Below are 20328 nucleotides of genomic sequence, written 5' to 3'. Positions count from 1 at the left end.
AAAATTCTATCTTTTGTTGCTTTATTCCCCAGTATCTAGCATGGTGCCTCACATCCAATAATTGCTGAGTAAATATAGAATGAATGAATAAATGAGAAAATAAATTAATGGGTAAATGAATTCTGTATGCTCAGTTTAATCCAGCTCAACAAATATTTATTTGACATCTACTACAGACAAGATATTGAATTCGTCACTATAGAGAATATAAAAATTAATAAGGACTTAAACTTCATGGAGTAAACATTAAATAGGAGGCTAAGATTAATATATAAATTATTATAATATAGGGTACAACAAGGAAAATTCATTAGAGAAATAAAAACTGTGTATCAGAGACATAATAGAGGTTAAGTTATATCTACTTGGGCAATGAGACCCCAAGAAACCTTTATCAAGGAGATTATAATTAAGAAGGACCTTAAAGTTTGGGTAGCAATGCATAGGTTAGTAAGTGGAACTAGGTAGAGCATTTTAGGAAAAGTATACAGCTTGAGCAAAAACTCAATAGTGAACCACTAGACCTACTGAGGGAATATCAGGTAATCCATTTTAGCTCAAATATAGAGAATACAAAAAGGAGTAACAGAAGATAAACAGGGAGTGTGCATCCCACCATGTTATGGTGAGTATTGAATGTCAGAATGAGGCATGTTGACTTAACTAAGCAAACCGTAAGGAGCCAGAAAAGTTCTTGAGGGGTGAAGTTTATATACAGAGCTAGCTGTTTCTTAGGAAGACTAATTTGGCCATAGTAGGGAACAGGTAGGAGAAGATGGAACCAGTCATCGCAAAAGCCCTGTCCCACAAATATCTATAACCCAAATTAGGGTGCTGCTTTTGCTCTACTCTAGCTCACACCAAACCACTTAGCACACTTGGGAATGGCAAAGCCATTGAGAGGTCCTCATTGCCCATTCTGTGAGACCAAATGCTAGGTGCTTGGTCACTTGGTGGAGAGGGTGTGTGTGATAAAAATAATGAAAGCTAGCATTCATTATTTCCTAAATCTAGGTACAATGTTAAGCACTTTACATGTATCATAGTCATCATTTATTTATCACTTATGATAAATCCCCATTTTATAGATGAAGAAACCAAGGCAAAGAGAAAATAAATAACAATCCCATACATGCTGGCCCCAGAGCCAGTGTTGGTAACTGTTATATCCCTCACTGTGCTTTTTTTTAACACATGGGAGTATGAGATATGCATATGCATGTATAAATATGCATGCCTTTACATAATGTATAATTTAAATGACAACTTAAATCAAGGGAAAAAATCTTTAATAAATAACATAAGCATCAAATAATAAGCATGGAAAGACTATTAAAACAAGAACACCAAAGAATTTATATTGACTTTCCACCATGTAAACCTAGTCATGTCTCTTTGTAAGGTCCTCATCTGTGAGGAATAAATAAGAATCACATTGTGATCTGTGTTAAAAACACAAATTCCTAGGTCCCAACTCAAACCTACCTACTAAATCTATATTTCAAGGAGCAAAGCCCAGTAATCTGTGTATTTAATGATTGAGCCAAAGTTACTTATCCATAATCTTCACAGAAGTTTGAGAAACTTTGGACTCTATCATTCTGGTTTTCAACCCTAGCTACAATTAAGAATCAACTTGGGAAATTTAATAATACCCATCTCTGACCTCCCTCCCCACCCTGACTGAACAAAAACAACAAAACAAAAAACACAAAAACAAGAATTCTACTCTCTTATGCTTTTGTTTAGTTGCCAAGATAAGCTTGCCTTTCAAATGCTCAGAAATGTCCCTAAATAGTCAATAGTTTCATGATTTGTCTGAACATGCTGTGTATTTTCCAGTGACAGCGAAGAACCTCCTGAAGCCCTTTCTGATAATGAAGTAAACATTTCTATCCCAGTAAAATATGAAGTTGGACTTCAGTTTTACAGGTAGGAGGAAACTGCATTTTTTTTTTAAAGATTTTATTTATTTGTTTGACAGAGATCACAAGTAGGCAGAGAGGCAGGCAGAGAGAGGGGGAAGCAGGCTCCCCGCCGAGCAGAGAGCCCGATGCGGGGCTCGATCCCAGGACCCTGGGATCATGACCTGAGCCGAAGGCAGAGGCTTAACCCACTGAGCCACCCAGGCGCCCCAGGAGGAAACTGCATTTTTATGTTGATGCCTTTCTACAAACCCAGTGGTTCTCAAAGTGTGATCTCTGGCCAAGGGCATCAGGAGCCCCTGGGAACTTAGGCAAATTCTTGGCCCCACCCCCAATCTACTGAATCTGATTCAGTATTCTGGGGCCCAGAAATCCATATTAATCAGGCCCTCTGGAAAATTTTCATGCCCTCTAAAGTCCCAGCATGCTAAATAATCTTATATGTGAGGTGCTAATGATCCTGGATTGCATTAGCAGTTCACTCTAAACTCATTACCAGTCCAGTCTAAACTCTGAAGACCTAGAAGTAATTTCCAAATGCTAGTGTTCTTGGAGGTCACCAGCATATTTCTTAGCCATAATTTCTCATTGTGAGGGATCTGACCAGCCTGGCCATTCTGGACACACTAGATTAAATCTTTCTTATTGATGAGGGCTGTTTACTTCTTGCATTATTCATAAATTGTCCTTTCCCCTAAGAACTTTCAATCTATCCAAACACAAATCATATTGGCAATGTTTCCCACTACAAATTCCCTTGCTTAAGCAAGACTCCAAGCTTTTGCTAAAAAAAAAATAAGTGCAATGTATATAAAAAGTGTAAGAATCAGAGGCAAGTTTAGTCTAAAAGTCTTATTTTATTAATTTATTTTCGATGGCACTTTGCTTTTTCTGATAACAACAAAAATGAGAGGATTATAGAGTATATATACAAATATATTTTGTATATATTACTTAGCCTCTGAATTCTATTTGCTGTTTTCTATCTGCTGTTATCCACTTCTCTTGGTACAATGATTTTTGCCAAGAATTTTTCATTTTATTAAAATAAAATTTTGGCAAACACCTATATATTTTTACTATACTTCATTCCACCAAGTTCATCCAAAGAACATAGAGAAGTTGTATGGGAAAGAATGAATTTTTAAATTTAGCAGTTAATATAGCCTTTAATATGAAAAGCTTAACATTTTTTTAAATCTATTTAAAATTCAGCACTACTAAAAATATTAAGTTTTAGCCTCATTATTCACAAAATATAAATGATATTAGTGAATTAATAGAAACTTTCACTTGGTAACAATGAAACTTTTATTTTAAAGTTGTATATATTTTGACATTTCAAGGCCAAATTAGCATCGGTGACTTACTGAACTAAATTATATAGTCTTTCTCATTCTTGCCCTCCTCAAAGAATTAATTGTAGGTTTCAGGGTAAAAGAATTTACCTCTTACTCGAAATCTCTACAGGTACTTTCCATGGGATTACCTGGTATAAAGAAAGAAAAAGAGTGAGGTCAAGTAAAAGTTAAACTTCATTGTGTTTTGTTTTTCTTCTTCCAATTAATTCTAAGCTCTGCAAGTGAATACCATATTTCAATTGCGGCCAATGAGACTGTCCCTGAAGTTATTAATTCTACTGAGGACATTGGAGATGAAATTAATATCTTCTACTTGGTAAGAATCTACCTCTAAATTAGTATTGTCAAGGAGTAATTTATAAGCTTATAAATTAAATGAAAGTATTAACAGACACATAGAAACATGTTGATTCAACAGTTAATCTCTATATCCCAGAATATTTTTTTTATAATTTCACTATTTTGAAGTCATTTTACTCAAAGAATTATTTATAATTATACTTTGAAGCAATTTTAAAAACTAAGGCACAGATTTCCTCCTAACACATGCTTCAGTTGACTTGCTAGAAAAAAATAAATTTATAAAACCAAAAAGACACTATCTATAAACCTATAGACTTTATTTACATTATTTTTTCAGTATGAGTGAGAAATGCACTTATAAAAAGTAATTATGACTATTTCAGAAATTGATTACTTCAGATATCTTGGTAATATTTTACTTTACTCAACAAATAAATACGTTTCTCATTCTCTTCATTGCTGCCTTCCATAGGTATCATACTATAACTTACGTTCCTCCTACCATATCCTTAAGTGATGTTTTCTATTACAATTATTTTTATCTTTGAATTCCTCATAATGAATTTTTCCTAACCATTATAGCAAGCAATTATGGAGTTGAACCAAACTTTCATTTTAGGTAATGCCTACTTACAGACACAGACTAAAGTTAATATTACTCAAGTAAAAGAGGGTCTAATTCAAATGATGGATTTAAATATGTATTCAGAAGTATGAAATAATACAACATTATTATATGTGAAAATAATCTCAGTCTCTTTGGGAATTGCCAACGGTGGAAAAGAAAGTTCTCTTACAAGTAAAATAAATGTATCCTCTCAAGATTCATTCCATTGTTTTTATCTGTTCTCTTTGCTAAAATTTCTATGACAAGCTTATGGCGGAAATTAGCATGAATGACAATCACCTTATTACTGAGATTAATTTTTGAAATTTTGGCTGCCAAGTTCTTCTAGCCCTATTTGCTTTTTCTAGATTAAAGAATTCAACAAAAACACAAGGAAGGAAGGGAGGAAGGGAGGAAGGGAGGGAAGGAAGGGAGAGAGAGAGAGGGAAGGAGGGAGGAATGAATTTTGAATATTATAGATCTTCTTATGGTTTACTAGGGTCCAAACTTGAAACGGGTACTCTTAAACTATTATAAATAATGCTGATATAAATAACATTGTTAAGAATATTCCTGACCATAATTTTTTTTTATCTCATTATTTTGCTGGGATAAAACTTAAAGTTGGAGTAATGGAATTGAAAAAAAAAAAAAGTGAACATTTTCTTAGGTGAGAACCGTGAATGAATTTACTACTGGAAATGTACCATAGAAAATTATTGGTGATACCAAGATTTATTCTCGGAGATACTCTTTTTTAAAGTTTATTGGTTTATTTATTTGTTTGTTTGTTTACTTATTTGTAAGTAATCTCAACACCCAACATGGGGCTCAAACACACGACCCCAAGATCAAGAGTCACATCTTTCCCGACTGAGCCAGCCAGGCACCCCTGGAAAATACTGTTACCAGTGTCATTTAAAGCAGTTTAAAGATTGAAACCTGGGAACAATATAAAAGTTTAACCACATAAAATTGCTTAAATAAATTATCAGATAGTTATTCAAGGGAGAGACAGGTAAAGAGGGCACAATTTAGATGAAAAAAAAAAACTTAATTCTGCTATTTATTTGCTCTGTGACCTTGAAAGTTCTTTGTTCCCAATTTAACCTTGTCTTCTTATAGGTAAAATAGGGATATTAAGAGAATCTACCTCATATGGTTGTTAACAGGGTTAAAGACAATAATGCAAATAAGAGAATTAGCATAGTGTCTGGAATATAAATAAATATTGAACATAAATAAATATTGATATCATGGTTATTATTAAGCAGCTAATGAAAGTCATATTCTCAAAGAATCTCTAAGTTTATGGGAAAAGACCATGACAATACATTTTATAAATGGGGTGCCAAATCTTGTATTTTATATGATACAAATTTTATAATGTATACATATATGCAAATGATAGGTAAATTGTACACTAAAGTGTTACCAATATAGTAGAATTGTAGAAAACTTCCCATTTATTTTCAATATTTTCAATGTTTCTGTAAAGAACATTGTTTTTAATCAGAAGAAAATAAATGTTAATTGCAGATTACGTGATTTTTTTATTATTTACCAGAAAACAGATGGAATTAGAGTGGAGACCATGGCAGGCAAGTTTAAGGCATATTACAATAAGAAGGGACAAGAGGCAAGGAGCATGCTTAAGAGGCCAGGCACAGCTGGTCAGGAATTCCTAGAATTCCAAGATTAAGGGATGCATTTCATTTTTGGCAACCACAGAGAATTGTTTCAGATCTGTGTAACTCCCAGTCCAGAAGGCTCAGTTAGATAGACCAGTTGGATTTTCTGGCATCTAGATTTAAGGAGCTCCCTACTCACCTAGGAATTCAGCCTAGGGAAGATGTAAAGAAGGTGTAGGTCCTGAAAATTATGCTTAAGTGGAAGAAGGGAGGCCCATAGCACCTGGTTGCTCCAATTCTACCTGTGAGGACTTTTGAATAGTAAATTCAACTTCCTGATGAATTTCATCCTGCCTGGCTTTTCTTCCCTATGAGCTACACTCACCATTGGTGGCATGATGTGATATTCAGTGGGAATTGTATTTTAGTAGATAAAAACATATAGGCAATGAGAGAAGAATCAATGTGACTCTCATCCAACTGGATTATCAGTCATTATTGACACAGTAGCCCTAGCTGGAGATAGGATAGTGAAAGGAAGCAGATGGTTATCTGGTTTGCCTGTGCAGTGGTGGCAGATGCCATGTGGCTGGGCTGAGAAATGATTTGTGGGCTTAAGGGGTTACAGCAAACTGGTTGAGGCAAACAAAATAGGCTCACCTGTGCTGAGTGGGTCAAGTAAATGTTCTCCTTCCTTCCCACCTCCGAAAGACTAGTGGGTCCAAAAAGATGATGAGCATAAATAAATTTAATTCTGACTTTTCTTAATCCCAGTCCTATTTGGGGAGTGGGAAGATGAAAGAATAATATACATTATAGCTGATACATATGGCACTATTCAACATCCCTATTCTATTCTTGCTTAATCATGCCAGTTCTCTGTCCAGTGCCATAAGCTCCTGCATTCACTTTCAGATTCAAAATATTACACTACTTAATTCATCAGTTAAGGAAAAATGTCCTACCTAATGCAGAAAGGGTACTGTTGGAAGAAGAAGAGAGGATTACATTTTTATTTTTGTTTCCTGTAGATTAGAAAGAGTGGACATTTTCCAATGCCAGAACTTAAGCTGTCAATTTCATTTCCCAACTTGACATCAGATGGTTATCCTGTGCTATACCCAAGTGGATGGTCATCTTCTAACGTAAGTCATGTGTGCCTTGGAATGACATCATAATTATCTTCTTCAATTTGTATTTAAAGCCTTTTGTTCTGCATGCCACTTGTGATAAAGAGCTTTACCAAAGTGACCTGGAGAAGAATTTAGAAAATTTTAAATAATAATAATAACTTGGGGCACCTGGGTGGCTCAGTGGTTTAAGCCTCTGCCTTCGGCTCAGGTCATGATCTCAGGGTCCTGGGATCGAGCCCCGCGTCGGGCTCTCTGCTCAGCGGGAGCCTGCTTCCCCCTCTCTCTGTCTGCCTCTCTGCCTAGCTCTGATTTCTCTCTGTCAAATAAATAAATAATAATAATAATAATAATAACTTCCACTTGCTACTTAATAGATGCATTAGTTTCCTACAACTGCTGTGGTAACAAATTACCCCAAGTGGATGGCTAGAAACAACAGAAATTTATTCTTTCACAGTGCTGGAGGCCAGAGTCTGCGATCAAGGTGCCAACGATGTTTGTTCCCCCTGGAGGCTCACAGGGAGAATCTGTTTCATGCCTCTCTCCTAGCTTCTGGGGGCTGCTGTCACCCCTGGTATGCCTGAGCTTGTGGGAGCATAACTGCAGTCTCTGCTTCTGTCTTCACATGCCTGTCTTCCTTGAGTTTCTGTGTCTTTGCCTCTTCGGTCTCTTATAGCACACTCATCAGTGAATTTAGAGCCCATCCTAAATAGAAGGACCTCATCTGGAGATCCTTAATTACAACTGCGACAAACCTGTTTCTTTTTTTTCTTTTTTTTTTTTTTAAGATTTTATTTATTTATCTGAGAGGGAGGGAGAGAGAATGAGCCCAGGAGCAGGCAGAGAGTCAGAGGGAGAACCAGACTACCTGCAGGCAGGGAGCCCCAAGGTGGGCTGGATCCCAGGACCCAGAGATCATGACCTGAGCTGAAGGCAGAAGCTTAGCCAACTGAGTCACCCAGGTGCCTCCAAATGACCCTTTTTCCAAATAAGGGCATGTCCACAGGTTCCGGGTGCTAGGACTTGGGCATGTCTTTTTGGAATACTAGTCAATCCACTGAAGTGGATTTTAGATAACTACTTGTTGACTTGTGTCTTAACATGTTGGTTAGAGCTTTAATATTTTTGAGGTGATCAAACATCTCTAAAAAGAGACTTCTTAATTGCTCCTAAGCAATTTAACAGCTGCACGTAAAACAGGAAAGCACATTTTTACTCACTTATCCCAAATAATAGCCATATCACACCCATTTTGTACCTATAGCTTTGAATGAGTCAGTGTGGTAAATTGTGTCGGTTCAGTCTCTAAGGCATAGAAAATCACAATGAATGTTGAAGCAATGCATGCATATTATCAGCATTTGACAGTCTGTCTTTTCTTCAGAGACTTTTTTTAAGTTAAAATATTCTCAGAAATCAAGAAGTAAAAACAGTGATAGTTGGATTGTGATATTTAAATGTTTTCCTAAAAACAAGGAAAAATTAAATCTCTACCATTTCTGGGATGCCTGGGTGGCTCAGTCGGTTAAGCCGCTGCCTTTGGCTCAGGTCATGATCCCAGGGCCCTGGGATCGAGTCCTGCATCGGGCCCCTTGCTCAACAGGGAGCCTGCTTCTCTCTCCACCTCTACCTGGCACTCTGCCTTCTTGTGCACTCGCGCTCTCTCTCTCTCTCTCTGACAAATAAATAAATAAAATTTAAAAAAAAAATCTCTACCATTTCTCTCTAATCCAAAAAAGCAAGTTAGTGAGGATGTAGAAAGACTAAAATTATACTTTTCCTATTACTTATGAACTTTAACCTTATTATCTTTTGTCAAGGCTGTAGAGAGTTTTGATGAACAAAATGTTTATTAGAGTTAAGTCTGGAAAAACAATCTAAGAACTAGCTGTCTTATAAACATGGCATCTTTACATTTATAGGGCTGCTGACTTACATCTTCTTCCCACATAGACCAAGTATCTTACCCTTGGTGTTTAGAGACTCCTGAAATATTATTGGATGAATACACAAATACAGATGAAAGCTCATCTCTTTTTTTGTTTGTTTCACAAACCATTGTATGAGCCATCATATTGAATAACAAATGCCAACCCTTTTTTTTCCCACCATAGTTTTAATTTCTTTTCTCTCTCTGTATTATGGGAATTTACAACTAATATTTGATGAAAACAATAAGTTAATGAGTATGTTACACGATAGTAAGTTCCACTAGCACCCTTCCTTTTTGATAACTATCTCCCTGATATCTATTACAATTCAAGAGTAGCATGCTAACAGTCGTTATTGCCTGGGAGTGGGTGTATAGGGCTACTACAGAATAGCTTCTTCCATATTGCACACTCCTGAAGATGGATCTTTCACCTGTGACAATGTCTCACAGATGCTTCACGTTATTACACCAAGTCATTTTTCCCTCTGACATCTGGCATTGTCTGATAAAAGAAATATTTTCACTTCTTAGAATGCGAACTGCAGACCCAGTAGCCTTCAGGACCCTCTTGGCGTCAACTCTGGGAAGAAAATAATTATATCCAAACCCGAAGATCTCAAAAGAGGCACAATTCCGGTAAATACAGATAACCAAGACAAGTACTAGTTTTATCTCATGCCTTTTAAGTGAATAAATTCAATATCAACCTAAAAATAACTATCTTGTAGAATATCTTCATATGGTATCTTTTTGTCAAATAACAAAGGTACTAATATGTACCTCTGATCATTTAAACAGGACTGCAGTACATGTAAATTTGCTACCATTACATGTAATTTGATTCCTTCTGACACGACCCAAGTGAATGTTTCACTTATCGTATGGAAACCAACTTTTATAAAAGTAAGTGATTGCATTGTTCTCTGCAATTGTTGAATTACTGAATTATGTTAACCAATTTTTTTTCATTACTTAGTATATACAAAGTACAGTGCTTCTGTAGAAAGAACTGGAAGTGTAAAAATATGTGGTTCAAACCCAGCTCTACTTAACCAACCAAATGGGTCTCATTTTCCTTGTTTATTCGTAACTAAGTTATCTCCAAGGTGCCCTTCCAGATATATACTTTTGTTTTCGGTCTCTCTTACAATTTTTTTTGTACCTCTAGAAATAAACACCTATACGGTATCAAAGTTTGCATTGATCTTAATACTATAGAACCCAGTTAAGGGACAAAGAATTATAGAGAGACAGCGCTTGACTCCTTGACACCATTAACAACAAATAAAGCTAACACGTATTGCGGATTTATTGTATTAGATCAGACTTTACATATATATACATATGTATGTACACACATTTATATATACTATATAATACACAATATATATATGATATATGCACACACATTTATATATACTACATATACACATTTGTATATACTATATATACCATATATATATAAAATAGGAGGATATTTTTTAGCTCCTAATAGTCAAATCTGTCTGACAACAAGCTACTTTAAAACTTAATCCATTGTATTTTGTATGGTTTCTTTCTCTTGTAGAAGTGTTTGGTTAATTATATGAAATTTCCATTTTTTGGGTTTGATCAAAACCTAAGTTGCAATTTTTATATATTAAAAATATTAAGTTGCAATTTTTATAAGTCACAAACTGTGGGATATTGGCAATTTCATGTTTTATCCTACACAAGCTCGTATATAAACTTCATTACCAGAGTGTAGCTATTTCATATCTAGCTGTATGAAAGGGGGCAGGGTTTGAGGTTTGTTTTTGCTAAGGCTAAATCTGAAAAAAATGATTTAGAAAATTGTTGCGTCCTATAACAAGGACCTACGTAACAACTTGAGTGGAGAGAAGAGGGATGGGTCATCGTTTGAAACCACCAGTTCCATTTGGATGTTAATAAAACCAGTGTTTTTAAATCTCTCAGGAAAATCTCAATTTTAAAAATTGCACTGCTCACACATGACTAGCTCTCACTATGATTAGCATAATATGTTGTAATAAATCCTGTTTGCTTTTCAGACACGTTTTTCTAGCTTAAATCTTACTGTAAGGGCAGACCTTCAGAGTGAAAATACATCACTGATTTTAAGTACTGGCAATCAAAAAAGAGAGGTAAGAGCAACTCTAAGTTTTGAAAACATTATACATTTCACTCTGAATTTTGTGACATAATGTTTTATAATTGCTTATAGAACCTAAAGCAGTGACTAGCTAGTCACTAAGTAGCAGACACCTTTTGCTTTAAATTGTACTTAATTAACTTCAAGTATGATTTCAGTCTTCTTTGTAAGAAACGGGGAAAAACCGTGATATTTACAATTAACGTGCCATGTTTGACTTTACTGCTTGTAACTATCACAGTAAATTGTTGTTTTTACTTTCACCTTGATAACAAAAGATGCATTTGTAATTTTCCTCCTTAAAAACTGACATTATAAAATGCAGTTGATATCTGAAGAGCAGACTTGAAAAACACTTTATAGAAAGTGACTGTACACTTCAGAAATAAATGTAAATTTTGAAAGGTTTTCTTCATTTAGTCATTGGGAAGTCAGAAGCAAAAATGAAATATTATTCCCTCATACAAATTCACACTTCAGTCCTTGGGAAAAACAAAATGGTTTGAGGTTTTTTCACTCCTGCTTCATTATAAAATAAGGCCAGAGTACTTGTTACAGATGTGGATATGTAAACATTTCTCCTCTTTTCATGGGAGAGTTTAAATATCCCATGTGGATAGTATGAGTCATATAATTTTATTTGGAAGCTACCTAACGTTCAGATATTGTTTAAAATTTTCTTATTTCAAATTAATACTTATCTCAAGTAGTTCCAATGTCAATGACCCCTGGTAAAAGAATATAAGCATATAATAGTTACTTACGTTATAAAGAATACTGATAAATGCAAAGTTGTTCCACATGCAGAGAAGCCAAAATTTTACCAGTAAACACCACCCCCAAAATGAGTATGAATAATATTGGAAAAGAGTACTTTTGATTCCTAGATGTGTTTCGTTGAAATTTTATAATTAGCTCTATTTCCCCTAAATGTTAGTTTAAAACTCCCCTTGGAACTATCATTCAACATTTTATCCTAAAAGAAAATTATACCTACATTTTAAAATTACTAAAAGTGATCATTTTTTAATTGCATGATCTTAGGGAAGTCACTGATCCCATCCAGATTTCAGCTTCTGCATCTGTCAGTTCAAGGAATTGTTTTAGATGTATTTAAAATCTGTCCTAAAAGATCTTATTCTGTACATATGTACACTCGTGCCAGCTCTGCGTTCCCAAAGCATCAGCAGTGACCCACACTGAATAGTTTGGAGCCATCTGAATAGTTTGTATCACTAGCCAATATATGTAAATATTTCTCCGTTCCCATTTTTACCTCCAGTCTTCTCTCTAGCTTTAGGAATTGAGATGGTCCCTGTGACAAGCAAACATAGAAACTTGAACTATTATTCATCGCGAGATCTACCCTGAATTAGTCTTTTTTCTTAGAAACCTAGGGATGAGACCCAGGGCAGACAAGTCTCACCATGGTTTGGGGGCCGCATGGAGCAGCTGCATTAACCTAACTAACAGCTTTTTACCTCAAAGTTCTCCTTCAGTTAAGACCTAATGTACAGACTGAAGATGAGTCTACTGGCAGAGACAATGCTGTCTAATAAAAAGCACATAGGGCTGCATATATGTGCAAAAATTTATGTTACCTGTACACTTAAGATTTGTACATTTTACTATAGGAAATTTTCATATAAATTTATAGACGAAAAATAAAGCACGTGAAAAAAATAAAGCACATGAAAAACTGCTCAGGTTTTTTATGTCAGCAACCTGTGGTAACACTCCAGCCTAAACTTTTACGGTCATGATAATGCACTAAAGTCAATCAATAAATCTTTAAAATGTATAATACTTTGGGTTCTCAGTGAGTTAAATGCACCTCCACTCCCAAGCACTCTGGTTCATAGACAGTTTGCTCTTTATGTATGCATTTCTAAAGCATAAGATTATAAATATTTGGGGTAATAACAAATTTGACATGCTTAGAGATTTTGAATAGATGAAAGGCATTTTTAAATGTAAACTCAAGGTTTTCTCTGTATGTAGTAATCAGATTAAGTACATTGTTTGGTAGAAAATTATAGCCTGCAAGAACTCAATATAACAGGACATATAATAGGTGTTTATCAATGTTAACAGTCTTTTTAAATAAATTTCAGTTTGCTATTCAAATATCCAAAGATGGACTGCCGGGCAGAGTGCCATTATGGGTCATCCTGTTGAGTGCTTTTGCTGGATTATTGCTATTAATGCTGCTCATATTAGCCCTGTGGAAGGTAAGCACAAAAGTTCCTTTGACTTTCTATTTCAACTATCAACAGCAAATTGGTGAAACAAATTATCATTTATCCATGCTGTGTAATATGGTATTACACAGCCATTAAAAATATTGAGATGATAACCAAGACAAAAGAAAAAAGAAAAGTGTATATCCCAAACATTGTGCACAACTCAATCTCAGTTTTGTAAAAGAAAAAAATAAATAAACAAATCCAAAAGTCATGATGGATCTCTCTGGGGATTAGGATTGCAAAAGACCTTTATATGTCTATAACACTGATATTTGTAAATTAAGTATGCATTACTTTTATAAGTAAAGAATGAAAACTCTCTTTTATTAAAAAAAAGAATAAAATGAGTTCTTATGTCAGTTTAAGAGTATATAAATAATAGAATGGTTAAGATGAGCCTTATCCAAATACATATATCTATATATCTTAAAAACTAAGACTTCTTTAATATATGAAGAAATATGCCATGTTTTATGCAATAGCTGTGTGTCTGAGAGAAGATAAGTTCATTAGTCAGTTGATGAAAGAGAAATCTTACTGTTTCACTGACTCCTATTTCAAATCCTCTCTTAAAACTATTTCTATTCGGGGGGTGCCTGGGTGGCTCAGTGGATTAAGCCTCTGCCTTTGGCTCAGGTCATGATCTCAAGGTCCTAGGATCCAGCCCCGCATCAGGCTCTCTGCTCAGCAGGGAGCCTGCTTCCTCCTCTCTCTCTGCCTGCCTCTCTGCCTACTTGTGATCTCTGTCTGTCAAATAAATAAATAAATTATTTTAAAAACTATTTCTGTTCAGTAAATCCATATATTTACATAGATATTTTGCTTATACTGAGATGTGTGAGATTTTCCACTGTATCCTTTTCAAATTAAGCAGAACTAAGATGATAGCATTTACACAAATTTGAGAGTAAAATCCTATCAAAAAGTTGAATTTAATGTTTTTTTCCAGTGAAACATCAAATTGGTATTCATTCTAACATCATACCACCCTATATTTTACCAAATGGTTTTATTAAATAGCTAAACTCTGTTAAAAACACAGGTTATGGTTACATATTCATTTTGCTAATACCTGAGCAGCAGAATTCTCTTTTAATCAAATAGTTTAAATAACAGATTTTTGTCCCACAAATTGCCAAAGTTGCTACCCTTTTCGACTGGCTTACAACGCCTAACTTCCTCTTTTTGGGAGATTACACTCAGGGAGAATGATAAACAAAGCCATGTTAAAGGTGTAGGTCAGTAGCATTTAGTTTAGTGAACAGAAACCGCAGCTTTTCTCCAGCAAAGTCCGGATAGGACAGAATCCCTTGCTTTCTCAAACCTTCAGCTTCTCCTCCTACTCCGGAGGGTTATCAGTGTCCCGTCTGTAATACCTGGCTTTACCACACCGTGGTACCCAAGACCTGGTTTAGTGATGTCGAGGTTGTGCTTGAAACAAAGAATATTTCTTCACTTCTGTGCACCTCTATTCCAGAGAGCGTCTTACTGTTGATTTCTTTCAGTGTGCTTTTCTATTCTGAGCACTGCACTTGCCCGTGTGGTTTAGGACACAGGGATCTTTTTACACTTAATAGACCCTGAGCAGAAACCTTAGGATTATCCCTTCTTCCTCCTTCTTCCTCCTTCTTCCAAATCTGACTCTAGAAGTTCATTGAAACTCCCAGGCTCCATACAGGGAACAAGTCAAAGATTCTGCCTGGATCTGTGACTCTATTTCTAAAAGCCCTGTCTTTACATAATTTGTCCTTGCAGTACACGTGGTAGAAATTAAAGTTTTTCAAAATCTTAGTGGTAGCTTGCTATAGTTAATATTGAAGAGAGAAGGCTTTGAGGAGACACAGGTTTAAATAGATGGAGAAACACCTTCTGGAATATAGTACCACACACTGAGGGAGAAGCCCAGTCAGACCAATATGACCAACAGAAGGAAATGAGACTCAGCCCACAGAGAAGCCCTAAGAAAGCAGAACCTTTTTCCTTCTTAACTTGATTTCATACTGATGCCTGAAGTTTCATCATTAATGATTTATTTACTAACCCTGAAGCTGTATTCCTTATCCAATATACATATCCTTGGAGACTGTGGATGGGAAATAGCACCACCATTTTTCAGTGCTATTTTATATATTAGTTTTATATATATAGCCATTTTATATATTAGTTAAATTTATTCACTCAACATTTATTCCATATTATAGTCAGTAAGCACGTAATTTCTACCAGGTACTGTTGAATCTGACCCTTTGCCATAGGGTTTTTAACTAGGGATAAGCAGAAATAAGATCTAGCCTTTACTGATAAGTAAATATGGAAAGGCAGAGAAGGAAAGTGAAAGTTGTAAGTCTGGGCACTGAAAACAAAATTTGCTTGTTTTTAATTTTGTCCAGTATTGGCTCCAGCCAGTTTGAAGCTATGTCCTGTATTCACCTAGTCTCCAGTCTTATGACCCAACTTCACTAACAACCCACATTAATAGAATTAGTTGAGTGGAAAAGTTGATAACACAATTAAGTTTTTTTTTTAAGTGTTTATTTATTTATTTGGCAGAGATCACAAGTAGGCAGAGAGACGGGCAGAGAGAGAGAGAGAAGCAGGCTCCCAGCCGATCAGAGAGCCTGATGTGGGGCTCAATCCCAGGAACCTGAGATGACCATGACCCGAGCTGAAGGCAGCGGCGTAACCCACTGAGCCACCCAAGCGCCCCCACAATTAAGTTTTAAAATAGAACACTTAGGGGTGCCTGAGTGGCTCAGTTAGTTGAGCGTCCAACTCTTGATTTTAGCTTGGGTCATGATTGCAGGGTTTTGAGATGGAGCCGTGCGTGGGGCTCTGTGCTCAGCAGGGAGTCTGCTTGGGATTCTCTCTCTCCTACCCTCTGCCCCTCTCCTCAACCCCCCTGGCGCTCTCTCTTTCTCTCTCTCTCTCTCTCAAATAAATAAATCTCAAAAATAAAAAAATAAAATAGAGCATTTAGTATATGAAAGCAAAGGAAGGTTGAAAAGATGCAAAAAGACTTAAGAGGGAAAGGACGAGAGAGAGAGAGCAGGGAGGGACAAAAGAGAGAAAAGTCTTATATTCACCCCCTGTTCCTGGGAAAGCCTTGTCTGGTTTATTTTCATCTCAGGACCTGCAGGCACAAGGTAAGGGGCCTGATAGTTTGTGAATCCAGAACTAGATTCTGACATAATGGAAGACATAAAGCTGTGTCATGGTGGAAGACATAAAGAAGTTACCTTCTTTAACTTAAAACTGCATTTTTGGAGGGGGGATGGATTGGCCCAGTGGTAGGTGTTAAGGAGGGGATAGATTGCATGGAGCACTGGGTATTATACATTAACAATGAATCTTGGAACACTACATCAAAAACTAATGACGTACTGTATGTGACTAACATAACATAATAAAAAATAATAAAAATTTTTTTAAAACTGCATTTTTGACCATTTATCCCATATAAGCCTCAATTATTCAATAATGATTTTTTTAAAAATATACCATTCCCTTGCAAAATTCACCATAACTTCATTATTAAAATGATATGGAGGAAACATACTTTCAAAGAATTAACTCACTGCCTGAACTATTATAATCTGCTCTGACACTTTAAAAAAATATATAGACTTAAAAAATACACTACTCTAGGACCCTTAATTTCCTTTTATTTAAAATACTCACATTTTAGATGAGATTATTACAAAGTTCCCTTTCAGTGCCTATACTTATTTTTATTATAATGTATAATAGGAAATAAATATAACACTTATAATTTTATAATGATCCAAATTAAACAGTATAATAAAAAGTCACCCACATTCACCCCATGTGAAATTTCTTCTATGATCAGTGAGTTCCTTTTCATATGCAAATGATACAGCATGTTTTCAAGAGGCACTTCCTGTCAAGCCTATAAAGGCAGATATTCTAACACATTTAAAATTAATCCAGACAACTCAAGTCTCCCCCACCCCCTCAGCCTTGATGCATGTACCAGATTCCCCCCACCTCCAATGACCTCAATTTATGATCATCAGTTAATTGATGGAATTTCTCTGCCACATCCCTGAGAAAAAAGGTAATGACAAAGTGCCATTCAGTGCTAGCTAACTCTAGTTTGTATGTCTTCCCAAATATTTTCCTGGAATCTCTAAGTTAGTTCACCATGTGTACTAGTTTTTACTAGGAGACGACATATTTAACCAACAAAAAAGTTTAAAATGAGGCATTTTAATAAATATCATTTCTTGACATTCAGTATTACTTAAGAGGTCAGTGAAAAAAAATCTCAGTTATATTAATTATCTGTATGCCCAGAAGCACTGACATAGTATTAAATTTTATCTAAGGAAATTACTATTTATTACCTAAATTCAAATAATTAATTGTGTTATGCTTGGTATTTTTTCAACAGATTGGATTCTTCAAAAGACCACTAAAGAAGAAAATGGAGAAATGACGTATTTTACAGGAGAAAAAAATAACAGTTATTCGATTATCTATCCTCAGGTTTGCCTCAAATATGTGACAAGAAATTTCAGACATAGTCACATAACTTTATGTAATCCATCAGGGATTAATCACTTGGAAAATGACAAATCAAGGAAGATCCAAAAACAATACCATAAAGATATATTTTATAAAATGATGAAAAATATTTTTAAATAATTACTCACTTTGTGTTATTTAAGTAAAATTACGAAGTGTTTTGAAGATGAAGAATAACTTGTACAAATATGTTTATATATTAAATCAGCATCCAGAGTATTTAAGAAATGCATAAAAAGATTTTTATGATCATTGATAAATTAAGCTTTTTCCATTGATTCCTGATGGATATCCACCTTCAGCATGATAGTCAACATTTGTAAATGACAAGAAAGGAATTAACCGAAAAAGATTACTTCTCTCTCTTCAAATGAGCAAATTTTCCTCTATAGAGTATATATAAAATATGGACTGAAAATAGAATTAAGTCATAGAGAATACATTCAACATCTTTGTGTTGGGTTCTCTACTTGGAAAGTTTTTTGTTTGTTTGCTTGTTTGTTTTTCTCCCAAAGTGTTTGGAAACAATTGAGCTGATGGAAAATGAAGATAGACTTGTTTAAGGACAGCTCACTGAATGGATTAAGCTTTCACAGAACATGCTTAATTTTGACATGAGCCCTAAAACTCAAAACTTTCATGCTGAAAACAGCACTTCACAGCAGTTTTGTGGGGCATACCAGTGATTTGTAATGAAAAGCCCTGTTGTGTGTGGGATATGCGAAGATGGTTTCTGAATGGAACGTGGCAGCAGATGCCACAGAAATGCCCAACTCATCTTTGCTGGGCAGCTTTTGAACGTTAGGGGTCCAGGATGTAACCAGAAGTAGGAGTTTTCTCAACTCCTTGGCACGTGGTTCATTTAAACCCTCAAGCTGTGAGAGTACGTTTATTTTTAATTTTTTAAAGGTATTTAATTTTCCAAACACATTTCTTATTTTTATGAAAGGCAGCATTCTATTATAGTATTGCATTTTTACCAAGAAGCCACTGTTTTTTTTAGTGTGGCATATCAATATTTAAATAGAACTCCAGAAATGTATTTTGAAGAATCTTGGGTTTGAAACCTTGCACCAAGAGAAAGATATCACACCTCTGTTTGAGCTTCTTGGCTCCTTAAGTATTCATTATGGTGCATCGGACTCTACTGTAGCACAAGCTCGTAGGTTGCTCCGTTTCTTAGGAAAAGAACAATGGATGAATGTATCATAGCTGCATGTGTGAACTACTGCTGTAAAATTTGCTGATATTCCTGCAACAACTCCATCTCTCCACCTGGCTGACCATCACAAGACCAGCACCTGCCCAGCACCTTACACAGAAAGTCCTGGACTCTACTTTTCTCCAAAGCATCAAATCAAGGGAGAAATTAAATGCCATAGGTTTAATTTTTAAAACTAATTTCCAAAGAATTCTCCGAGGACTCAGAGTCTGCTCCCTCGTGGCTGTCTGCATCTACGTCTAAGATCCTGATGACCAAAATCACGCACCTGGGGAGTGCCCCGGTCATCAATACTGGAAGAAAGGCTGTCCTTCCAGAGATGTGATATCCTCTTGCCGGTCGTTGATCTGAAATGTCCACTTCGGGAATTTCCTTCATTCCCACAGCCTATCCCAGGTTTGGAAATCATTCTTCCTACCTGTTCTTTCTTTGCCCGACAGAACTCAGGTCTCTCTTATTCTGAGCCACCGCATTGCACAGCCTATTGGCAGCTCAGCTCCAAAATCAGCACATTCTTAGAAGTAAATCAAACAGGTAAACTTAAATTCACACTTGGCCTCTAGGACTGTTAAGCATCCTGTTTCAATGAATGTGCACATTTCAACCAAATACGATGTTACAGGAATGTGCACATTACAACCAAATACGATGTTACAGGAATGTGCACATTTCAACCAAATACGATGTTAACCCGGAAGGGAAAGATGGAAACAATGGCATTTCGAACTTGTTAGAAAAGAGAGGAGGAACCGTTGGGACAGATCAAACAGCTACGTATAAGCCTGGCACAGTTTTTAACAGAAGTCGTTCCCAGTTTTCAAACAGAATGTTTAATGAACCAGATATCCCTTTTCCCTAATACTATTATTTGTTGGGCTTTATGTGTGTATATGTGTGAGCATCTGTATGTGTAATGTGTAAACACACATATATGTACACACACACACACACGAATGGACACAAATCAAATACAAAATACCTCAGTAATACCAAATGGCAGGGTTTGACAAAATGACAAAAAAATAAACACAAAAGCTACACCAACAAGAAAAGTTTGATTCATCCATTTTCATTAATTAATTCATTCATTTTCATTAATATTTAACTTTAGTGCACAGTTCTGCAACTATCTAAAAGAAGTAAACGTGGAAGTTTTGACTAAAATAATAAATCAACAGTACGAATGTTCTAAAACATAGTCAATGATTAAGAAATACACCAAACTCTGGGGCGCCTGGGTGGTTCAGTGGGTTAAAGCCTCTGCCTTCGG

At 35.6% G+C, this 20328-nt stretch overlaps 1 protein-coding gene across 1 annotated transcript in view; it reads left to right on the top strand.

The window, feature by feature from the left end:
- ITGA1 (integrin subunit alpha 1) overlaps nt 1–20074 on the top strand; it is a 159456-nt gene extending 139382 nt beyond the window's left edge. The window contains exons 22-29 of the mRNA XM_080805080.1: nt 1843–1932; nt 3500–3602; nt 6859–6972; nt 9425–9529; nt 9692–9796; nt 10945–11037; nt 13160–13276; nt 17703–20074. Of these exons, the coding sequence (XP_080661206.1) occupies nt 1843–1932; nt 3500–3602; nt 6859–6972; nt 9425–9529; nt 9692–9796; nt 10945–11037; nt 13160–13276; nt 17703–17747 (772 nt within the window). The 3' untranslated portion in view covers nt 17748–20074. The remainder of the gene's footprint in view (nt 1–1842; nt 1933–3499; nt 3603–6858; nt 6973–9424; nt 9530–9691; nt 9797–10944; nt 11038–13159; nt 13277–17702) is intronic.
- Nucleotides 20075–20328: the final 254 nt, after the last annotated feature.

Source organism: Martes martes, assembly GCF_963455335.1.
Source record: "Martes martes genome assembly, chromosome: 5".
Taxonomy (NCBI): domain Eukaryota; kingdom Metazoa; phylum Chordata; class Mammalia; order Carnivora; family Mustelidae; genus Martes; species Martes martes.
This window is presented reverse-complemented; position numbering and strand designations above follow the sequence as displayed.